Genomic DNA, 21,963 nt, shown 5'->3' on the forward strand with positions numbered 1-21,963 from the left:
TTGGTTCACTATAGCTCACTATTTGAAGCTTTCCTGTGGAAGAGGCACATGAAAATCCTTTCGCATAATACAGTTTTTTTTATTTATTACAATAACCAGAAACGTGTCCTTTGCATTTTTTTCGCAACATTGTAGTATTGACTAACTATCGCTAAAGACAAAGATTTGTCGATCTCCGTAAAATATCACCGATAGGCCTAAATGCCGTTTCCATCCTTATAGGCCTATATGTAAAAATAAATAGCGATTAAGCATTTTTAGCATGAAAATCATGTTGTTGTAAACAGTGAAAATAGCTTATGTTGTTCAGAGAAGTAAACTGACGGTTCCCGTTTTCACTTCTTTTTTAGGGTGCGTGAGCATGCAAAATGAACAGAATCCTATGGATAATATATGCGAGTAAGAAGTTTTACTTCATTACAATGTCTGAATTAACAAATAGCGTATGGACTTTGTTTTGCTTGCAAAAAACCCCTATAAAGACTGACATGCATGCACACCTGCATATAAAGATAGGCCTTAATTTGTACTTAAAGGCGCAATAAGTAATTTTGCCACCAAAAAGAAGCAAGCAATATATATATATGAAAGTGATTTTTTGTTGTTGTTAAACTGCTGCTAATCTATTGACAGTCCAATGACCTCATAATTTTGATGTGCACTGTGTCAGTGTAAAATACAGCAGTTAAAGCCTCACAATAGGCTTATATCTCAGACAGTTCTTCTAGAATATTCTTTTACATTTTGGTAAATCAGGAGGAAGGGTCTCTGTTGTTAACCTCACATTTAAATAATAAAGTGACTTAAGTATTGCATTTGTTTACTACTTAATAATGTATTTTGGTAGTGTTCCTAATATATTACATACATAATATCAGTCATAGTGATAAATTCTGGTTCCAAATCATGTAGTGAAAAACAGTATCTTTCTTTTCCTCCACCAAGTCTCAAGAATTCTTCCAGCACACTCATGGTCCTGTGAAATCTCACAAGACAAGAGGGTTGTGATTGGAGCACCAGGCGACACTGCCATTTTCAGCTGCACTTTTATTGTGGCTGAAAGTCAGCTGCTCACTAACCTGATCATAAACTGGCAGCATGGAGACACAGTGGTCCACAGCTTTTATCATGGCAGAGATCAGCTAGAGAAACAAAGCCAGAGCTACAAGAATCGCACTCACCTGTTTATAGACCAGATACTGTCTGGGAACGCCTCACTGAGCCTAACCAACGTGCAGCCGGATGAGCAGGGAGAGTACACCTGCTACATCACCAGTGAGCAAGAAACTACTAGTGGAAGTGTAACACTCATAGTGGCTGGTAAGTCTGAGGTGATCCTTCAGAGAAGTAGAAAGTGACAAGATGTCATGAATTCTATCAATATATGTAGTTAAGGTTTAAAAAAAAAAGAAAAAAAGCCCCCCCCCCCCCCCTTATGAAATTGAACATAAATACTAATACTGATTGTTTATAGTATAATTACTTCCAAGAGAACAAAGACAAAATCTTAATCCTTGCTATAACTGAATCTCAACCTTTCTAATTCAGAACAACAACCTTTTACTGTCGCTCCTACCAGGTGGGCTCACGTCTCTTGGGGGATTTTGGGTCATTCCTCCATGCCAAGTTATTCCATTCTAGCATGGATTTTAACTTTAATCTCAATAGGATTGAGATCTAGGCTTTGAGGGAGCCATATGTGGACCTTGATTTTGGTGTCTTTCAAAACATTTTGGACATACTTTGACCTTAAGACACTAGCAACAAAATTGTTCACAATACCCTTCAAAATGTCAACATAATCTTTTTCATGACCACATGCATGCAAAAACGTTCCCTGGGTCTGAAGAAAGCAAAACCTCCCCATGGCATTATGCTCCCCATCACCATGTTTAACTGTGGAAACTGCTTTTAAGATTGGAGACCCCTACCTTTCTTAGCCAAACAAAAGCAACATCCGTATGCCTGAACAGCCCCAGTTTAGTCTCATCAGACTAAAAGACAGACCTAGACAACTCATCCCCATGCTTCAAATGATTACAGGCAATTCCGCAACAGTTTTTGCAGAGATCCGAGAGTTATTGACACATATGATAATGATTATTATTATTATTATATTCCTCTCCCAAGTCTGCAAATACACCTAGGTGTATTTCTAACAGAATGGTCCCTTGTACTTTACGATGGCAGGATGTAAAGCTATTTTGGATAAAGTGAAATGCTTGGAAATGGCAGTATAATCATCCCCATTAAGTAACGCATCTCAGTCTAGCCTTCAAGTGCCACTCCCGTTTAGTTGAGCTCGTTAATTGCACCAATGAACTCAGATTGGGCTCAGGTGTGGTTTGATTTTCTTGAAAGATTCACATGGGGGCTGATAATTTTGACCACCTCAATTTTCAGTACATTTGTTATATAGAAAACATGCAGAAAGATAAAACAATCTTTTTAAATTATTTTTAATAATTAATCAATTTGACTTTAACTGTATAACCTGCTCTGCTTCAATAAATGCTTCAAACAAATCATTTTATGAATTCACATGTAGGAACTTATTTAAACTTTTTATTTAATTATATTGAGGGCCATAATTTTGATATGTTTCAGTAAGTTCATCAAAAATGATTTACCTGTCATGAGATGATTCTCCTCTCATGTCTGATTTAGAATTAAGATTAAAGTAAATTGGGTAAGCAATAGATCCTAATCAAAGCCTGCAAGAGGAGATGCCTATAGCTGCAGACAGAGATGGTTATGTTGTGATGTCATGTGTGATATGTTCTATGAGAAATTATATTCTAGATGAATTTCTTCAGTTTGATTCTATCTAATATTGTACAAAATGATGTCCTGTGTAACCTTGCTCTGTTTTAAGACATGCTGAGGCTGGGTACTTAATGATGCCTTTTATTTTGCAAAGTAATACGAGTTTCTCTACCACTCTAATACTGTTTTTCTAGCTCCATATGATGACCCAGAACTGGAAGTCCAGTACAACTGTGACAATGTTGTTGTGACGATGACATCCACCGCAGGCTTTCCTGAACCCACGGTGTCTTGGAAGCAGCCACGTGGAAGAAATGTCACAACCACACAACTGGACAGTAAGGGGCGCTTTAGAGTACAGAGCAATTTAACCATTAATCTCAGCATGACGCAGACCGTTGTTGTTGAAATGACACTTAAAGCACTCTCTCAGCATATCCTTAAAACCATAACGCTACATCCTCAAACAGGTACACAGTGGACTTTCTGTTAAGCAAGTGCAATTTTACATGCATTGACATTAGAGCAAAATGGAGAAGTGTTTTGATTTATGCTTGGAAAATTGTGTAGGCTTGTGAGAGATGAAGATACTGTGTGATAACAGAAAATTGGTTGTCATTTTCATATTATGCTCTTTTTGGTTATTTTGCAAAACATGCAGCAGTAGTTTTCATCATTTGGATGACGCTCCAAATCAGCAATAGGAAAATTGGGGCTAAAATCGTGCAGTTTGAAGTCATAAGTGGCCTACCTGGAGAGTATCAGCTAAACCATCCAAGGAGGCTGCTCTCTGCTGCTCACAGCATGTTATTTCAACATAGTGTTTGTATTGCTTCCTTTACAGGATGTTGCAGTAAGAATGCTGATATCAAGAATTTAAGGAGCAGACCTTTTCTTACAGTGCTGTTCTTAGCATTCATTATCTTGTTGCTATCAGTACTAATTAAAACTAAACAGGATGAAGGAAAGAACTCTTAACATCTTTGATCAAACTAGCTTCAAGGCGGTGTCCTATTTTTCGTGTATGCCTTTTGTTTAATTAGTGCTAATGATTTTGGTATAGGCTTGTAAGTTTTGAATGTTGTTTCCTCACTCTGTTCTCATAATTTTAACAGGTAAACTATTAGTAGCAGTGCATATATCCAAATGGACACTGTGGAAAAAGTATTGATGCCAACTGTCTATTTGAAAGAAACGACAGAATTAAATCTTGTTACCCTTCTACTCACGTCTAATGAAGGGGAACCATTACTGTGTCACAGATGAGTGGAACACAGTCAAAAACAATGAGAGTCTGAACAATGTGATTATTTTTTGTCTACCTGAAATTAAGAATACCGTAGACAAATCACAAGCTTTGCAACTAACGGAATCCTGAAATGATCCAAATGTTCCCAAATTGGCTCAGCGAGGAGAGCTATCTCCATTTGCATTGTAGGCCTCTCCAGACGATGATGTGCCTAGTAATCACAATTAGTAGTGGTTAACTATTGTAGCCAAGATAGCTTTATCTCACAGGCGAAACTTTGATTTTGGTAAGGCTGAGCTTTCTTCACCTGCCCTCTTAACAATAAAGCAGGACCCCTTGGGCATCGGGAGGCTTAACTCACAGGAGGCTTATCATCTCTGCTGGACCATTTAACTGTGCTTCCTCCTTTCTCCCATGAGCTCATGTTGTAATGTCTCTACCAGCCTGTTTATGACTTTAAAATTCTAGCAGACTCCAAGTTACCAGGAGAACCAAAAAAATCTTCATGTCAAGCCAAAGACAAAGGAAATTTCAGGAATTTAGGAATTTATTTGTAGTAGCTATCAAAATGTATAATGAAGCTTTTCTTTCATAGTTCTGTTTTGCCTCACAGAGAGGAGAAATCTTCAGATGTTATTTTACCCAACAGATACAAGCTTTACAAAGTAAAGCAGTAATGTCTGGTTATCTTGGTATAAATTGCTTGTTTTCAGATTGCCTTTCTTCTGTCTGTCTTTTCATATTCTTTTAATTATTTGTTCATTAGCATGACACTCAATTCCCTTGTAAGTTGCTTACCTCGTGTTTATTGTAAACAATTGTTAACCACTCTTAATTGTGATTACTAAAAATCGTACATGGACCAATTAGACACAATATATTAAAGCTAGACGTTTGTAACTTCAAGAAGTAGGAAAGGAATTAAATGTCCAATAGCTTCACCCATCCTAGGGTTTGATGCTTTAGTTTGTTAACTTCATTCTAGGACCATGAGGCATGAAACTGTTTAAGTAATGTATGATTATTTTATTTTGCCTGCTGTGCCCTGGTTAATCACTCGCAGGTTATCTAAACAACAGTTTCTTTTGTTCTTCCCCCTTTCTTTCTTTAGCCATGCTCAGTCCACCATGAATCTTGTTTGGGTTCATTCATTTGTTACATATGTTTTTTTTTATTTTAAACGCTTTTAGTGAACCCAGTACTGGTTATTATCAAAACTGTAATATTGTTACCTAGGTTCTTCTTAATCAGGATCGCTTAATCTCAAAAGTGGTATTCTAAGCTTTGGTAGACAATAAATAATCACATTTTCAAACATGCTACTTTTATGAGTTGTGACTGAATTAATCATTAATAGTCATTATTAATGATTGATTCAGTCACAACTCATTATTATTATTATTATTATATTTATGATTAATAATAGAGTTTTTAATAATCATTAACAAATTAATCAAAATTAAGTCGTGTGGGGGGAAAATGCTTAATGCCTGCTTAAAAGCGGAAGTAAGAAATATCTGACGAGCCGCAGCTCAGGGCCATTCGGGGAAAGTAAATAGTAGTTGTAGTAAATAACTTTCCAGTATTGGTATGGAATTGATTGCTTGATACCTCTGTGTAGAGGGGAAAAAAAAAAAAAGCGTGTGTAAGGGTTGGTAACAGGCTGAGACCCCCTCTGGCCACCAGAGGGAGGCACACCACTAATCAGGCTTAACACCCAACAGCTGGGCTAGACCTTATATAAGCCCAGTGACCCAGTCATTCAGGGATGGGTTTTTGCCAAAGTTCTGAGCCAACCTCCTAGCTGGTAACTTCAGATATTGACGTCTGTGAGCCCTCGTGCTACACCTCACTGCTTGTCTGCGAGGGTGTTCGTGTTTTTACACGTCCCCTCCCCTCTCCAGTTTTCCCCTCTCGAGTCTGTCTCTCTCCTGAGGCTTCCCTTAGCCAATCAAGTTCCTCCCCATTTTCTGGTTTTGTTTGGGAAGTTTTAGTTTGGTTTTCCCCAGCGCATCGGGGTTTCTGTTTCTTCCCGTGGTGTCCTTTGTTCTTCCTTTTTCCACGCTTGGCGTGGTGTTTAGTTTGTTTTTTTTCCTTTCGTTTTGCCTGATCCAAGATCTAACTGTTCTGCACACGGGTACATCGTTCTTAGAGGGTGGTGGCTCAGCCAGTGGGCTGTTGATGTTATCACCTAGCTGACCTGGGTTCAAGCCCACCTTGCAGCACGAATAATATTCTGTAGCACTAATGGGTTAATAACACATTTTATCAATTTCTTTGATCTTGATTTTATTATTAATGCAGTAATGGGTAAAAGTAAGAAACAAAAAGCTGAAACAGCTGCACTGTCAGGTTGTCAGCCTCGAAAATGGAAGTTGCAGTTATGTGCAGACATGAGAATAAATATGGGCAAGACCTGCTGGATTATTATGGAGTAAATACGGGTTTCCACAGGGAGGTTGTATGGGGATAAACAAGATACAGCGCATACATTACAATTTGAGGGAGGCAGAAAAGAAAAGACGATTACAGTCAATTGGGGAGCATGGGACAGTTGGATGGGAGAGGCAGAAGAGGGAGAAAGGGAAAAGCGGGAGGGGGATGTTAACCGCATGTTTCAGATGCTTCAGTCTGTGCAGATTTCCAAGGTTGACCCTGATACCGACTCTGCAGCTACAGGTAAGCGCACACACACATCATGCACACCACACCCTCCCAGCACACACACACACACACACACACCAGACTCTCTCTCCCTCATATCTGAAGTATACCGCACCTCCTTACTCTTGCTTGCCACAACTGTACCTAACAGTGCAGGGTATACATATGTCATTCCTAGTGGACTCAGGCGCTGGAAAATCTGTAATTCAGGTTAGGGAATTAGACGTCCTGTTATCTGGGAAAACATTGCCTACGGTAGGGGCCACTGGACACACTACCCTAGAGTATTACTCGCACCCTCTCCCTTGCCAAAATGAAGGGGGTCGAAATTTCGCCCATGCATTCTTAATGTCCACAGTGTATCCATTCTGTTAGGAAGAGATTTGATGCGCAAGCTATGCATCGCAATCGAGTTCAGACCAGAGGGCCTAAAGGTAATCGCAACAAGTGTACTCTGATAAAATTGAACCACTGTACTCATACCAGTGGCTAATTGTGCAGGAACCCACCAGAACTTGCTGTCAGATATCCTCAAACAAAGTGAACAAAAAGTGGTAGAAGTAATGAAATTGGAAAACCTGCGCTGTACTGCATATGTGTCCGTAGGGCCTGATCATGACTATGAAAAGGAGTGGTTCGGCAAGGAGCTCCCAGTAGAGGTCATTTGCCTCGATTATGTGTATTGCAGAAAGGGGAAGTGTGTGGCCTCAGTGATACTAGCCGAAGGACCACCTACTCACCAAAAGGAGCGTTTTGCCGTGGCGCTCTCACATCCTCGTGTCAATCACAAAAGCGAGAGGCCTCGAATGGGAAAATTGGGGGCCCTGGGTTAGAGTAGAACAGGAAGGTACATGGGAAATGAATGAGCAGGGAGAGGAAGTAAATAGCTGCATGGGAACAAGAACACAAAAAGTGCAATTTACCCTCAAGGTTACAAGACATATAGAGGTGGTAGAAGAGCATGAGGGATGGCAGGAACAGGCTTTCGTTCCTCTTCCTGAGTCCCCCCTCCAAAAAAGGTTCCCAATGTGTTGTAGGCACAGGGGAAGAATGATGTAGGCTTGATTAAAGGTAGCACCAGTAAAAATCACCCAATACAGCCCTATTACAGGCCCAAGCAACGTCAGTATGCCCTGAAACCAGAAGTCAGAAGGCATTAAAGACCTCCTGGACACAGGAGTGATAGTGCCATGCCCACCTTCGCCTGTACAAACACCAATTTTCCCTGCTAAATAACCAGGTCGTAACAAGTGGAGGTTTGTACGGAGCAGTCAATGCAGCAGTTAGACAAAGAGCTCCAAACATCCCAAACCTGCACACAATCCTCACATCTATACCAGACGATAGTAAATGGTTTACCGTCGTGGACTTGGCTAACACCTTTTTCACTGTTCCAGTTCATAAGGATAGCCAGTATTGGTTTGCCTTTCAATTTGAGGGAAAACCTTATACGTTCACATGCTTCTGTCAGGGGTATTGTGAATCTCCCATTATTTATAATGACGCCCTCAGAGACAACCTAGCACCACTCCAGTTATCAGAAGGCAATGTGCTATTGCAATATATCAATGATTTACTTCTGGCTGCACCCACTCAAGAACAGTGTGAAACAGATTCCTTGCGCTCATGCACATAGCCGAGACTGGCCATTGAGCCAGTAGGTCGAAGCTACAATTTGTACAGCCAGTAGTAAAATTCTTGGGTCACATGATTTCTGGAAAAGGGAAGGCATTGGCCACTGACCGTTCAGCTATCGCTCGCGTTTCAAGGCCTACCACCAAACTCTAGCTGCTTTAATTCCTAGGAACATGCTCATACTGCCGCACCTTCGTTCCTAATTATGCACAATTGGATGCCCCAACAGTCCCATAGTCCCAACATGGGCATCTCAAACCAGGGTGGCATGGATCCCAGAGGCAGAGGAAGCATTCATGGGGCTAAAACAATCCCTCCAAACCACACCCACCTTAAGTATGCCAAATCCAGACAAGCTATTCACCCAGACAGTTGACAAACGAAATGGGTGTATGACGTCAGTTCTCCTGCAGAAGCATGGAGACAGAAATGGGCCAGTTGCTTAATATTCCTACAAACTAGATGCAAACTAGAAAAAAAAAAATTCTGCCTTATCATATGTATGTTTTCTAAATTGATGGAAGTGTTTCCTACAGGGAAGCAGGATGCCGAGGTAGTGGCAAAAGCTTTGTTGACCAAAATTATTCCCAGGTGGGGAATTCCCAACAGAATCTCCAGCGATAACGGTACCCTATTCGTGAATCAGGCATTAGACATGCTAAGCAAATGCTATGGCATAGACATGCGCCAGCATTGTGCCTACCACCCCGCTAGTGGGAAAGCAGTGGGAAGGGAAAATGGCGTATGAGATTCTGTTCGGACGCCCACCAAACGCAGGATTCGGAGGAATGGGAGCAACCAACCAGCTGGAAGAAGCCACATCTGACATCATGCTTTCTTATTGTGCTAGACTGCATGAATCTCTTTCGCCTTCACCTGGAACTGGACCTGAGAATCTTCCCGCAGAAGCAGACGGACAGTGCAGATGGTACAGTGCAGCACTAAATGATAAAGAGCAGGTTTTGGGGCTGTGACAGATACCATCACTTCGGTTAAAAACTAAAGATGTTACGTTTGGTAATAATGAGGTTATACAATAAAACCGTTTGTTTGTTTGTTTTTTGTCGTAGGTCTAGTCCAGCTCAGCTCCTCCTCCCCCTTCATCTACTGCCTCATCACAACTTCTCTCCCTCAGACCTTCCCCTAAGAAGTGTCAAGGTCCTGTACCACCTATAGCATCTCATAAAAAAAGACAAGCTCCTCAACCATCAGAAAGGCTGCATCGCTCTCTACCCCATCGTCAGCAGGAGCTGCACCCACCATCATCTGCTGTAAAGGAGAAAGACACCCCATTTTCAAATAGTGACACTGATATTTTTTGGTTACACTTTTGCTACGCTGATGGCATCAGCTGTACAAATTTTCCAAAGAAGCTCAGACCCAGCGTTCCAGTGCTTGTCAGAAACAGGAAAAATATGAGAGAATACGTCACATACTATAAATGTATCCAACCTGCAGCTAAAGCTTTTGAAGCAAAGCACACAGGCTACTAAGTTAGCTTTTACTCAATATTAGATCACTCATAACAAATCTCATTTAATGAACTATTTTATTATTGCCCATGGACTTGGTTTTATGCTTTTATCTTAAACATGGTGTTATGCTCCCGGGCTGCTACAGTGCGCTCCTGTTCCAGTTTTGGATTTGGGTCTTGTTGTGCACCTTGTTACTGGCTCTGCCCTGCCTTAAGTGATTGCTGTAGCCTATATAAGGACCCTGCTGAAAGAAAACAGCAGCTTGCCCAAGCTCACTCTAGTGTCGATCTAGCTTTGTGTGATTTTGCCTTAGTATAGTTTGTTTGGTTTTTGTGGTCTTCTCTCTGCATACCTTATCTTTTGGTACCCATAGTCTGTTTGTATCTAGATCTGTGTGTAAGCATACACTGCATTTCACTCATGTTGTACTCCTGTGTTCTGTCTATAATTGTGATCCCTGTGTTAGAGTGCATGTTCTTGTGTGTGTATGTGTGTAGTTACTGCTTGTCGGGAGTGGTGTGTGTTTTGTTTGGGGATCTGGGTTAATGTCTGTGTGTTGTCAGGGAGTTAGTGTTAGATTGTATTTTATTTTTGTCTTGTGGCGTGTAGTTAGCTGTGTTTCTTTTGTAGTGTGGGTTTTGTTTATGTTGGCATTGTATTTGGTTATTTCAAAAGGTCTAAAACATGTCAGCTTCTGACAACACTACATCCTTAACAGAACATTACTGTGCGTTCTTTGACCTATGTTCTTCACTAGAACTCAAGACCAGATGCATCAGTGTGAAGAGGTTTATAAATGACAGGATAGTTAATCTTTTCATGAGCAAAATGTCCACAGCGTCATGCGTCATGATCCAAGTCTGTTGATGCTCAGTTGGACAACTTCAACTCCAAAATTGCTATGGAGGAGATTGCTCCAGTTAAAGTTCAAATCATAAAAATGATAAAGCAGAAAGCATCAAACTAAATTTCTGATTTATAAAGATGTATTGTAATCATGCAGCCTATATCTGAAGACAACATGCAAAGCTAGATAATCCTTTCTCTTTAGCATGATCAACAATGACACAAACAAATTCATGAAGAACATGGAACTAAGGAACGGAGCCACAACAAGGAAGTAAAGCAAAAAAGACACGAGACAGGGAAACCATAGAGACCAACTGTCACACTAGTATTATCATTTCTACACATATTGTAATGTCTACACATTAGAACTGGATCAGTCATGCTAAGTAACCCGTTCCAACCTGGATAGCTCCTCTCCCTAGTTACTGTGATAATAATCTTTTACTTATTTGACACCTGTTATTTTTCTTGCTTTTTGTTTGTTCATTTATTTACTTGTTTGGTTCACCATAAATCTTGTTTAGTTGATTTTTTTCTTTCTTGTTTGGTTTGATAAGTAGCCTGTTCATACTTGGGTTGGTCACTCTTTTGAAGCTTTTTTTTTAAATAAGATTTGTTTTTGTTGTTCTTTCCCTTTCTCTTTTTTTTAATTTTGTTTGTTTAGCCAAGCTACACAATGAATCTCGTTTGGGTTAATTTTGTTTTGTTACTTTTTAACATTTGTTTTACTATAGTGATTTTACTTAACCCAATAGCTTGTCATTATTAAAATTTTAATCAGCGTTCTCTATCAAACTTCTAGCTCTGTTTATTCAGTAAACATACCGTTATTGGCAACGCTTGTGGTTCAAGAGTGGTATTCTTAATTTTTTTTTACATTATTTGAACTTATTGCACAATTTAAGGTCATAATGAACACCATGCTAAACCATTAAGTTATTACTTTGTAAAACGTGATACCTATGGGAACAGAAATATCACTTTTTACCATGTGACACCATGGACCTATGACAGAATAGATTTATGAATATTGATGGCTGTAGTGAGAAATTACTCAAGTTCAACTCTGCTATGCCTCAACTCTGTAAAAGGAAACATGCCAGCATGTTTGATGCTCTTCTCAAGCACACCTTCTGTGGGAAGTTGTCTGCTGCATGTACAAGATTCTGGGAAGCTGTCCAATTGTTGGCCTCGTGCTCTATGGATACCTGCTTTCACTTTGTATAAATATGTGAGACCATCTTCTCACTCTTGGTTCTACTCTACCTTGAATGAGATTTGGAAAGCTTATACTAAAGCTTTTGTAACAAAGACAAAGCTTTGGTTCTTAGTTCTATTTCCAGATTTCCATCATAAAGCGGTTGTGAATATGTTCATGTGGAAGTTCCTTATGTCCTTGAGATATGCACAGAAAAATTTGGTTGTCCTGACAAAGGTCTGATGGAACTTAGAGTTTTAGTTCAAACAATGTTAACAAGATGGTAGAAGGTTCCTGCATCCCAGTTTGAATTGTTGAGATCTATGATGTCCTAGCAAAGTGATCAGAAAGTTAGCTGGTCAGATGGGTGATCAACTCTGAGTAAACAAGGCCTAAGTTTTGCTTTATGGCTGTTGTTGCTAGGCATCTTGAGCCACAGGGGTCTTGGATACTGTTCGTGGGCAGGAGGTAAGACAAGTAAGATAAGATGCTCAACCCATCTCAACTGCTATGGCTACTTGCACCACCCCTGATGTCCCCTGCTGTAGCCCACCACACCTCCACCCTAGCCAACTACTTCTCCATTGCCCTTAATGGTTGTACTCTTGCGGGATGGGTTTCAGACACATGCACACCATCGGGACAAAACTAGGATATCTAGAGGAGGATGGGTCCCCCTTTGAGTCTTGGTACCTCTCAAGGTTTCTTCCTCATGCTTTAGGGAGTTTTTCCTTTCCAGTGTCGCTCTTGGCTTGCTCACTGGGGACTTGGACATTTGTAAAGCTGCTTTGTAACAACATCTGTTGTAAAAAGTGTTATATAAATACATTTTGATTGATTGATTGATTGACACTTTAATCTTACCAAACCAGTCCTACAAAGGAAAAGATTGTGGTGCCATTGAAAATTAAACATTTGTGATTATGTTTACTGGTGTTTTATATGTGCCTGATATAATCCTGGACTGGCTATCAGAGTGAAAATGGGACAGCAACCTAGACCAATGCAGCAATTTGCACAGCTGCAAATAGAATTCATAGGTCCATTACCAAACTGCAGGGGGAAGAAATATGTATTTGTAATTATAGATCATTTCACATGGTTGAGGGAAGCATTCCCAACTGCCCACAATTCTGGTTAATGAGGCTAAAGTATTATTGATAGAAATCCCAATATGGAGCCTACTCCATTGACAGTGATCAGGGCATCCATTCTGCAGAAAAAAAGATTACATTAAACAGAAGTTTCACTGTTAATTTCGCCCGTAGAGTTCGGGCTTAGTTGAACGTGCAAATTGGAGCCTGAAACACCTGAGGACACCATGAGACTTGTGCCTGGTGAGGGGAGACCTACACTTGATGGGTAATCAATTGCTGAACTTCTGTCTCAGTGTGTCTCTCAGGGCCGCAGGTCAGAACCTGATCTGGAGATTAAGTCCTGTTCAAGTTATTTCAAAAGATGTTTTCTCCTAGTTGGACTGGCCCACTCACAGTTCTCCTCACCACTCCATCAGGAGCCTGGCGGGACTTCCAGCCTTGGTTCATCTGACATGACTAAAGAAATATCAGAATGTAGCTCAGCGGGAAGCACAATAATCCTCCCCTGCTCAATGGAGTCTGCTTCTTTGGGCATGTCTGGATTAGGTTGAGATGAAACAATCAGTTATTATGAAATATACAGTGATAACTGGGAAAATACTGCAGCAAGATTAAAAAGAGATGACTGCCCCAAAGTGAATACACTGTGATCTTAGGTGAGCAAGGATGAAGGTTAAACCTAGCAAGTATAGATGTCTGTCAATTGTTAATTAAGGGGAAACTTGAGCATGAACATTTGTTAATAGAAAATAATATTGTCTATACTAGGTAAATTAGTTTTAGTAGATGGTACAGTGCAGCACTAAATGATAAAGAGCAGGTTGTGGGGCTGTGACAGAGACCATCACTTCGGTTAAATGGGTGGTCTGGCTTCTGCACCAGAGAGCTTGCTGTTTGGTCCAGTGGTCAGAGCTCATGTTTACCTCCTGTTAACCTTGGGTTGGGTGGCTGCCTTTAGCCTTTGTTACACATAGTGTCAGTAGTGGGATTGTGGCGAGGCCATTGGGAGCATGTTCCAGGTTGAGGAACCCATCCCTGCTGTGAGGGGATGGTCTAGCCCACTGTGAGATTGTCACTGTCACTCTCTGAAGGGGAGGATGCTGTAAGGTTGGATGGTCGTGAGGTGATTTTGCTGGGATCGGAGGATGTGATAAAAGCGGCAGTACCAATCGCAAAAGTAGGAATGCACTTAGCTAAGACCTTGTTAGAAATAAGGGGCGTGATGGGCCGAGAGTAATATGGAAAAACGAGCCTTTGGGTTTTGTGATTCCATGATTTCAGGCCACATTGCCAGAAGGAAGGCAAATGAGGGAAGGGCAATGGATGCAGGTCATCAAGTTTTTGCTTGGAGCAATTTACGACGTCCTTCCAACTACGCAAGACCTTGGACAGTGAGTAGATGAAGACCCTAAATATAAATTATGTGCAGGGATTAACACATGGAAGCATATCTTATCAGCAAAAAACCAAAAAAAAGTACATTTGTCACAGGGTCAGTATACATATAGACACAATCAAGTAACATGTTTATTTGATAATAAGCGTCATGAGGTCATTTGTAGAATATTTAGAATGACCATCAATCCTTCACCTGTTGAGTAACTGGAATTCTAGCATATACAGTTTTATATTTGTTATCGCACATATCGTTGTGTGAACTTATGTGTTTTGATCCCTGTGTTTTAACAGTTTATAGTTCAGTGGTATCTGAACTCTAGTCTGGCTACGATAATTTGTATAAGTAAATGACAAAGCAGTTTTCTAAGTCACTCTGGATAAGAGTGTCTGGTAAATGCCCAAAGTGTAAATGTAAGAGGTTCACACATTGTCTAATAGTATTAGTAATAAAGCAGTTAGGTTTCTGTGATGTTTCCTTTTTAGCATGCTTCCAACCAATGTTTCTCTGTTGCACTGCCTCAGGAATGTATAGGCTTGATTAATTTTAATTATTCATATAATTTAGCTTAGGTTTACATTATGATTTATTTTTCGCATCTTTTCCTATTTTTATATTTTCTATCTTTCTTACCCCATGATCCCAATGATTTTTCATTTTCTATGTTTTTTTTTTTTCTTTCTATGTATTTGTGTTTCTGTGATTCCCTCTAGAGCTAATATGGTTTTCACGATGTATACGCATAATATCCAGTTTGGTACTAAAAACCCCAAACATGGTACATTAAAAGTCACTCGTTCTGAATACGCCACACGATACTTGTAAGGAACTGATAGAGCAGGTCTGAAAGTACTTTCGGTTTTTAATTTTTTCCCTTTTCATGTTGACTTTAAAATTGACACCAGAATTTAATGGTAGGATAGCTTATTGTGTGAAGTTAGGGATGCTTGTAGCTCTGAGGCATATTGGAACACTCATTTTTATGAGTTGTAAAAGACGCATGTCTAGAGCGTCTGTACTTTAAATGGCGGTACCTTCGATTCCGAGTAAGTACAAAATAATTTGTGTTTAATTTATTTTCCAACTTTAATAGCATGAGCTTAACTACTTGTTAAACGATAATAAAATGATAAATTTTAAAATGGCTTTGCGGCATATTGAAAATTTAGATTTTTGATTTTTTGAACTCCCTTCCTGTTACTGACATCAGATACAGATTTTTATGCTTACTTTTCAAACAACGATGTATGGTTTTATTTTAATTATTTTTTTTAAACAACCGTTTCCGGAATCTGTCTCAGTGCCAGTAAGTAGTCGTTTGCTTTACTTGTTATCGAGAGATAAGCACTGCTCCTGCTGAGGTAAATGGGAGCATCTGTAATTTTGTTAATTAGTTTGTTTTGCGGTAGGGAGTTAGGCGAAGGTGCCATTTAAATGGATTCCGATTCAACCAAACCTGCGTCGATCGTGAGCTTATTAAGTTTAGTAGTGCAGTTAGACGAATGCAGATAATTGTTGATTCAGGAAGCTTTAACTAAAGATGTTACTTTTGGTAATAATAAGGTTATACAATAAAACCGTTTATTTATTTTTTATTTATTTTTTTTTTTGTCATAGGTCTAGTCTAGCGTTTTCACAAATACGGGCACCTGCACAAAGAGAAATTCCTTTTAGGCATGTTACTTAGCTAAAAATATTATGATTTATTAGGGAAATATGACACTATTAACATTAAAAAAAAAAAAAGATTTTAATTGCTGTGTCTCTGTCTGTTCCCAGTGTTCTTTCTGTGGTACCCAGGATCATAGTTTGAGGAAATTACAGTTTACTCCTTTTTCATTCTGAACTATGGGTATTTTCAAGTTATTTTATTTGGTGTTGGTTTCTCGTTTGCTTCAAAGCCAAACTGATTTTCACTTTGATTTTCACTTTAATGGATGACCTTGAGTTTGTAATGTGTATGTGATACAAGCATACCCTTCTGACAGTCAGCCTCTTTTATTCTGAACTAATGGAGAACTGAAACTATTTTTGAATAGTGGTGTGTGTGTGTGTGTGTGTGTGTGTGTGTGTGTGTGTGTGTGTGTGTGTGTGCACGTGCAGTCAGATATGCTCATGCAAGTATATCATACATATGTACTGACCTACAGGTCACTTTCTCAGTTGTTAAGCAAGAAATACAACTATAAGAAAAAAGGACATCTAGATTGAAGAAAAATGGTAGATATTTAATAGTAGCAGAGTACAATAAACTACTTTAGATTCAGTGGAGCTGGAGAAATTACCCAGAAACAAAAAACACTCAATATACACAGTTATATCAGAATGTTACCTACATAGTAGTGGAAATAACAACGCTTGGCTCAGATGACACTAGTGAGATGGGCATATGCACTCATTGTGTGGTTGTGGCAATCAAAGTGTTCTCAGATGTGCTCCACTGGATTGAGATCAGACAAGTTAGCAGGCCAGAGAAAGACACCAAAGTGACTGTCATGCTCTGAAACCACTTGTGCACCACTTTGAGTAGCGAGGTTGGTGTTGTCCTGTTGATAAGTAACATTAACATAAGCGCCTCCTGTTAAGCATGTGGCATCAACTGTATATGTTATGGCAGTCAGTTTGAAAATACCACCCCAGTTTTATCTGTGATGGCTCAATGGAAATGGAGATCTGGTGTTTCATGTCTAGGCCAGTTCACTCTCAACTAATTACACGTTCTAGCCAGAGCGGTCATGGACTTTCCTGGTTTGGTTTTTTCATGCCAAATGAACTCCCCAATTCAACAGAGACTCCCAGGGTGGACTAATGTACAGCAGGTAAAGACAGTCACCTTTGGAGCCATGCTGTAATTTCTTACATGACTATATCTAAAGTTAAAAAGCCTTTGAATGGGTGTGGGCATCTTTTTACATTGTTTTACAATGTCCACTTGTATTCATTTCTAAAGGTTTACTAACAAATTACTTTCCGACATATAGGCTGTCTCGGAAATTCTGCTTTGCTGTTTAAAGGTATATCAAGATTTGTGCTGAAGTGGTTATGTGTTTCATGATATGCAATTTTTCTTTACCTATAGGGAACAGAATGTTGCAAGATGGGTGGCAGAATTCTTTTTTGGTTTCTTATAGCCCTGCAAGGTAACCTTTTTAAAATATGTATATACAATATGTGTGTATATTGTAGTATATTGGTACTAAAATTAGGTTTTGGTAAATAAAGAAAGACCAAAATTTGCTGGGACTGTACTTTGTCCTCAGAAATTTTGATCTTAATTTTTTTTTTCCTTTTATACTTTGGTGCATCTCAAAAGGTGTTTTTACACTTTGATTATTTTGATTCACCACAGTAAGAATACAGCCTCCTAATTCACCCATGGTTGTCGTGGCACCAGGAGCTGACATCACCTTGCCGTGCATTTTCTCAGCTAGCGAACATCTGAATCTCTCCAACATCATCATAAACTGGCAGCAAGGAAACACAGTTGTCCACAGCTTTTATCATGGCGGAGATCAGCTAGAGAGACAAGGCCAGACCTACAAGAATCGCACTCGGGTCTTTATAGACCAGATACTTTCTGGGAACGCCTCACTGAGCCTAACGAGTGTGCAGCCAGAGGACCAGGGAGAATACACCTGCTACGTTACCAGTGAACAGGAAACTACTAGAGGAAATGTAAAGCTTATAATGGCTGGTAAGTCTAAGGAGTTCCTATGGAGAACATCAGGCCATCATTAATGGCCTTTTGTTGAGTAGCAACCTAAGAATCAAAAAAATAAATTGATAATAAAGTCTCCTTGTTTTCAAGAATCCACTTTAAAGTGCTGTCCTTATTAGTAAGAAGAGGAGTGGAGGGAGATAAATGTCCTTATAATTTTGTCATTGTCAGGATGAGTTGTGTTGTAGGATAGTTTGTCAATGACAATTATCTTTACAGATGACACCCAGACAAGACTATATGAACTAATATCTAACTGATGTTCATACAGAGATTGTGTCCTCTTTCTCTTAAAGAAAATGCATGTTCTAGGTTTCAGTGTACCTCTGCACCTCATCATAGATTCGCTGATGAGAAGATTTGGTGAAATCTTCTTCCACTTTTCAAGACCTTTGGCCTCATGACAAACACACGACAAACCTGCAACACTAACTCTGGTTTCGTGTTTAAATTTGCATGAGGCAATACTGAAAGGAGATGAGGAGGGAAAGATTTTGGGACACAGTCTAGGAGATCAAGGACCTCAACAGGCATTTAGGTAGAATCATTGGTTAAAGTGGTTAAATGTCTGGTATCTACTATCCTCTTCTTTGTTCTTTTTTCAGCACCATATGATGAGCCTGTGTTGTCTTTGCAGCCTACATGTGATGGCATCAATATCACTGCCACCTTTTCCAATGGTTTTCCTCAGCCAGAGCTCAGATGGCTTGACTCCTTTGGCGGAGTCATAAATGAGAGTCATTCTTCTTTTCAACTGGACAGAAGGGGGCGCTATGAGGTGTCCAGCACCATGAGCTTCAGGTCAAGCACCATAGAGAGGGTAACCATAGAAATGACATTGGAGGTCATCAGTCAGAGCCTCACCCTATCGTTACACTTGCATCCTCTTCAAGACATTTGTCAAGGTGAGCTGGTAACTAAGTGTGATGAGTGCGGTATCAAATCTTTTGATTACGTTCACTTAACCATAATTGTCCAACTGATGGCCATGGTATTGTGAATGGCAAAATGTCACATTATGTACTGTGCTCTTCACAGTCAATGCCTGTGGGAAAATATCTGTTGTGACACAGCAGTATTAGGATACTAATACACTGTGTTAACAAGTCCTTTCACTCCCTCTGAGGCAAATTGTCAACTCACATTGCTGTTTGCTTGCTATAGATAAATGTTTGTTTCCTCAGTCACCTGACTTTTTAAAAAGGGTATGACATTGCCTAGGGCAGGTGACAGCTGTGTTAAAATAACATTTGCAACTTAGGACATGCCCATTCACTGTTTAATATGTTCTCACATAAATCATGAGAACATGTTCAACCAAGATGGTCAGACAGATAATTTAGGAAAAGGGTGAAAAAAAAGTGAGCCTAAGTATATTTTGACTCTTATTTTCCAGAGTGCTGTCAGACGGCCTGCACTTTCAGGAGCAGGACCCCATTTGCATTAGTGGTGGTTTTGATTTTGATTGGACTCATTGTTCTCGTGATGGTTGTTATTAAGAAATGGAAACACAGGACTTGAGTGAGTGGTAGACTCGCTCCAGAGTCATGTTGTTTTTCCCCCACTGTGTGCACCCTGTCAGTGCTACAGACCTTGGATGAGTGCCATGGTGATGACTGGACTTATCTGGGACGAGGCTGTTGGTTTCCCCATCAGCCAGCCTTCAGGTATCAAATTAATATCAAATTAGCTCAGCTTCTCCTCCCCACCTCATCTACTGCCCCTCAGACCTTCCCCTAAGAAGTGTCAAGGTCCTGTACCACCTGTAGCATCTCATAAAAAAAGACAAGCTCCTCAACCATCAGAAAGGCTGCATCGCTTTCTACCCTATCGTCAGCAGGAGCTGCACCCACCATCATCTGCTGTAAAGGAGAAAGACACCCCATTTTCAAATAGTGACACTGATATTTTTTGGTTACACTTTTGCTACGCTGATGGCATCAGCTGTACAAATTTTCCAAAGAAGCTCAGACCCAGCGTTCCAGTGCTTGTCAGAAACAGGAAAAATATGAGAGAATACGTCACATACTATAAATGTATCCAACCTGCAGCTAAAGCTTTTGAAGCAAAGCACACAGGCTACTAAGTTAGCTTTTACTCAATATTAGATCACTCATAACAAATCTCATTTAATGAACTATTTTATTATTGCCCATGGACTTGGTTTTATGCTTTTATCTTAAACACGGTGTTATGCTCCCGGGCTGCTACAGTGCGCTCCTGTTCCAGTTTTGGATTTGGGTCTTGTTGTGCACCTTGTTACTGGCTCTGCCCTGCCTTAAGTGATTGCTGTAGCCTATATAAGGACCCTGCTGAAAGAAAACAGCAGCTTGCCCAAGCTCACTCTAGTGTCGATCTAGCTTTGTGTGATTTTGCCTTAGTATAGTTTGTTTGGTTTTTGTGGTCTTCTCTGTGCATACCTTATCTTTTGGTACCCATAGTCTGTTTGTATCTAGATCTGTGTGTAAGCATACACTGCATTTCACTCATGTTGTACTCCTGTGTTCTGTCTATAATTGTGATCCCTGTGTTAGAGTGCATGTTCTTGTGTGTGTATGTGTGTAGTTACTGCTTGTCGGGAGTGGTGTGTGTTTTGTTTGGGGATCTGGGTTAATGTCTGTGTGTTGTCAGGGAGTTAGTGTTAGATTGTATTTTATTTTTGTCTTGTGGCGTGTAGTTAGCTGTGGTGTTTCTTTTGTAGTGTGGGTTTTGTTTATGTTGGCATTGTATTTGGTTATTTCAAAAGGTCTAAAACATGTCAGCTTCTGACAACACTACATCCTTAACAGAACATTACTGTGCGTTCTTTGACCTATGTTCTTCACTAGAACTCAAGACCAGATGCATCAGTGTGAAGAGGTTTATAAATGACAGGATAGTTAATCTTTTCATGAGCAAAATGTCCACAGCATCATGCGTCATGATCCAAGTCTGTTGATGCTCGGTTGGACAACTTCAACTCCAAAATTGCTATGGAGGAGATTGCTCCAGTTAAAGTTCAAATCATAAAAATGATAAAGCAGAAAGCATCAAACTAAATTTCTGATTTATAAAGATGTATTGTAATCATGCAGCCTATATCTGAAGACAACATGCAAAGCTAGATAATCCTTTCTCTTTAGCATGATCAACAATGACACAAACAAATTCATGAAGAACATGGAACTAAGGAACGGAGCCACAACAAGGAAGTAAAGCAAAAAAGACACGAGACAGGGAAACCATAGAGACCAACTGTCACACTAGTATTGTAATGTCTACACATTAGAACTGGATCAGTCATGCTAAGTAACCCGTTCCAACCTGGTTAGCTCCTCTCCCTAGTTGCTGTGATAATAATCTTTTACTTATTTGACACCTGTTATTTTTCTTGCTTTTTGTTTGTTCATTCATTATTCATTGTCAGAGAATATTAGATTATCTTTTATTTTAATCTAAAATCTAAAATTCTTATTTGGCCAGGTGTTCAACTCAGTGTAAATACTGTTACCCTACATCCTATAGCCCTGCAATTTGAACTTTAATTTTTAACACTACAGTGCACTTTTCTTTCTTTTAATTCTTAATTTATTCTGTCTTTTCTCTTATCTCAAAATGTTTACTTTTATGTACTTTATATCTTTTATTGAAAAGTTATTTGAATGAAACCCTTCCATAATTTCTATTACTAATATTAACCTAAAAAATAAAGTATGTCTCCATTCAGTTTAAATGTTTAATATTTCACAAGTAATTTTTTTCTACTTAAAACAACTACATTTAACTTTGTCTTAATATTGATTTTGTAACATTTTCTTTTTTATTTCTGCCAAAAGCCTTCCTGTGGTGATAGAATTTGAAATGCTTCATGTTTCTGGATTGATTCAGGAAGGGTTCATTATGTACCTTTTTATAAGCACAAAAGCACATATAAGCA

The 21,963-nt window shown here is 39.5% G+C and overlaps 2 protein-coding genes across 10 annotated transcripts in view; both read left to right on the forward strand.

Moving 5' to 3' along the window:
* LOC113591232 (CD276 antigen-like) overlaps positions 1–5,759 on the forward strand; it is a 6,304-nt gene extending 545 nt beyond the window's left edge. The window contains exons 2-5 of one of the 3 annotated variants that reach the window (XM_035526659.1): positions 351–399; positions 946–1,320; positions 2,961–3,236; positions 3,611–5,759. In XM_035526659.1, the coding sequence (XP_035382552.1) occupies positions 369–399; positions 946–1,320; positions 2,961–3,236; positions 3,611–3,744 (816 nt within the window). In that variant the 5' untranslated portion in view covers positions 351–368 and the 3' untranslated portion in view covers positions 3,745–5,759. Of the gene's footprint in view, positions 1–350; positions 400–945; positions 1,321–2,960 lie in introns of all 3 variants that reach the window. The other 2 variants (XM_027031669.2, XM_027031668.2) reach the window with 2 other exon arrangements.
* Positions 5,760–13,844: 8,085 nt separating this feature from the next.
* On the forward strand, positions 13,845–20,662 carry LOC113591230 (CD276 antigen-like). Of its 7 annotated transcripts, none has more exons than XM_035525830.1 (6): positions 13,845–14,110; positions 14,215–14,324; positions 17,409–17,469; positions 17,679–18,023; positions 18,653–18,952; positions 19,444–20,662. In XM_035525830.1, the coding sequence occupies exons 2-6, from the start codon at positions 14,253–14,255 to the stop codon at positions 19,566–19,568; spliced, it is 903 nt and encodes a 300-aa protein (XP_035381723.1). In that variant the 5' UTR covers positions 13,845–14,110; positions 14,215–14,252; the 3' UTR covers positions 19,569–20,662. The 7 variants fall into 7 exon arrangements, with proteins under 7 accessions (XP_035381723.1, XP_026887463.2, XP_035381720.1 ...); XM_035525827.1 differs by lacking the exons at positions 13,845–14,110; positions 14,215–14,324 and adding exons at positions 15,139–15,375; positions 17,021–17,148; XM_035525826.1 differs by lacking the exons at positions 13,845–14,110; positions 14,215–14,324 and adding exons at positions 15,139–15,375; positions 17,054–17,148.
* The last annotated feature ends 1,301 nt before the right edge of the window (positions 20,663–21,963 follow it).

The sequence above is a fragment of the Electrophorus electricus genome, chromosome 5 (genome assembly GCF_013358815.1).
Source record: "Electrophorus electricus isolate fEleEle1 chromosome 5, fEleEle1.pri, whole genome shotgun sequence".
Taxonomy (NCBI): domain Eukaryota; kingdom Metazoa; phylum Chordata; class Actinopteri; order Gymnotiformes; family Gymnotidae; genus Electrophorus; species Electrophorus electricus.

Bases quoted from the DNA above. Each gene is read 5' to 3' on its own strand.
- LOC113591230 (XM_027031662.2), top strand. From the start codon at position 14,172: ATGGAAAAACGAGCCTTTGGGTTTTGTGATTCCATGATTTCAGGCCAC. The intron at 14,325-17,408 runs GTGAGTAGATGA...CTTTACCTATAG, and splicing joins ACTACGCAAGACCTTGGACA to GGAACAGAATGTTGCAAGAT. The intron at 17,470-17,678 runs GTAACCTTTTTA...GATTCACCACAG, and splicing joins GTTTCTTATAGCCCTGCAAG to TAAGAATACAGCCTCCTAAT.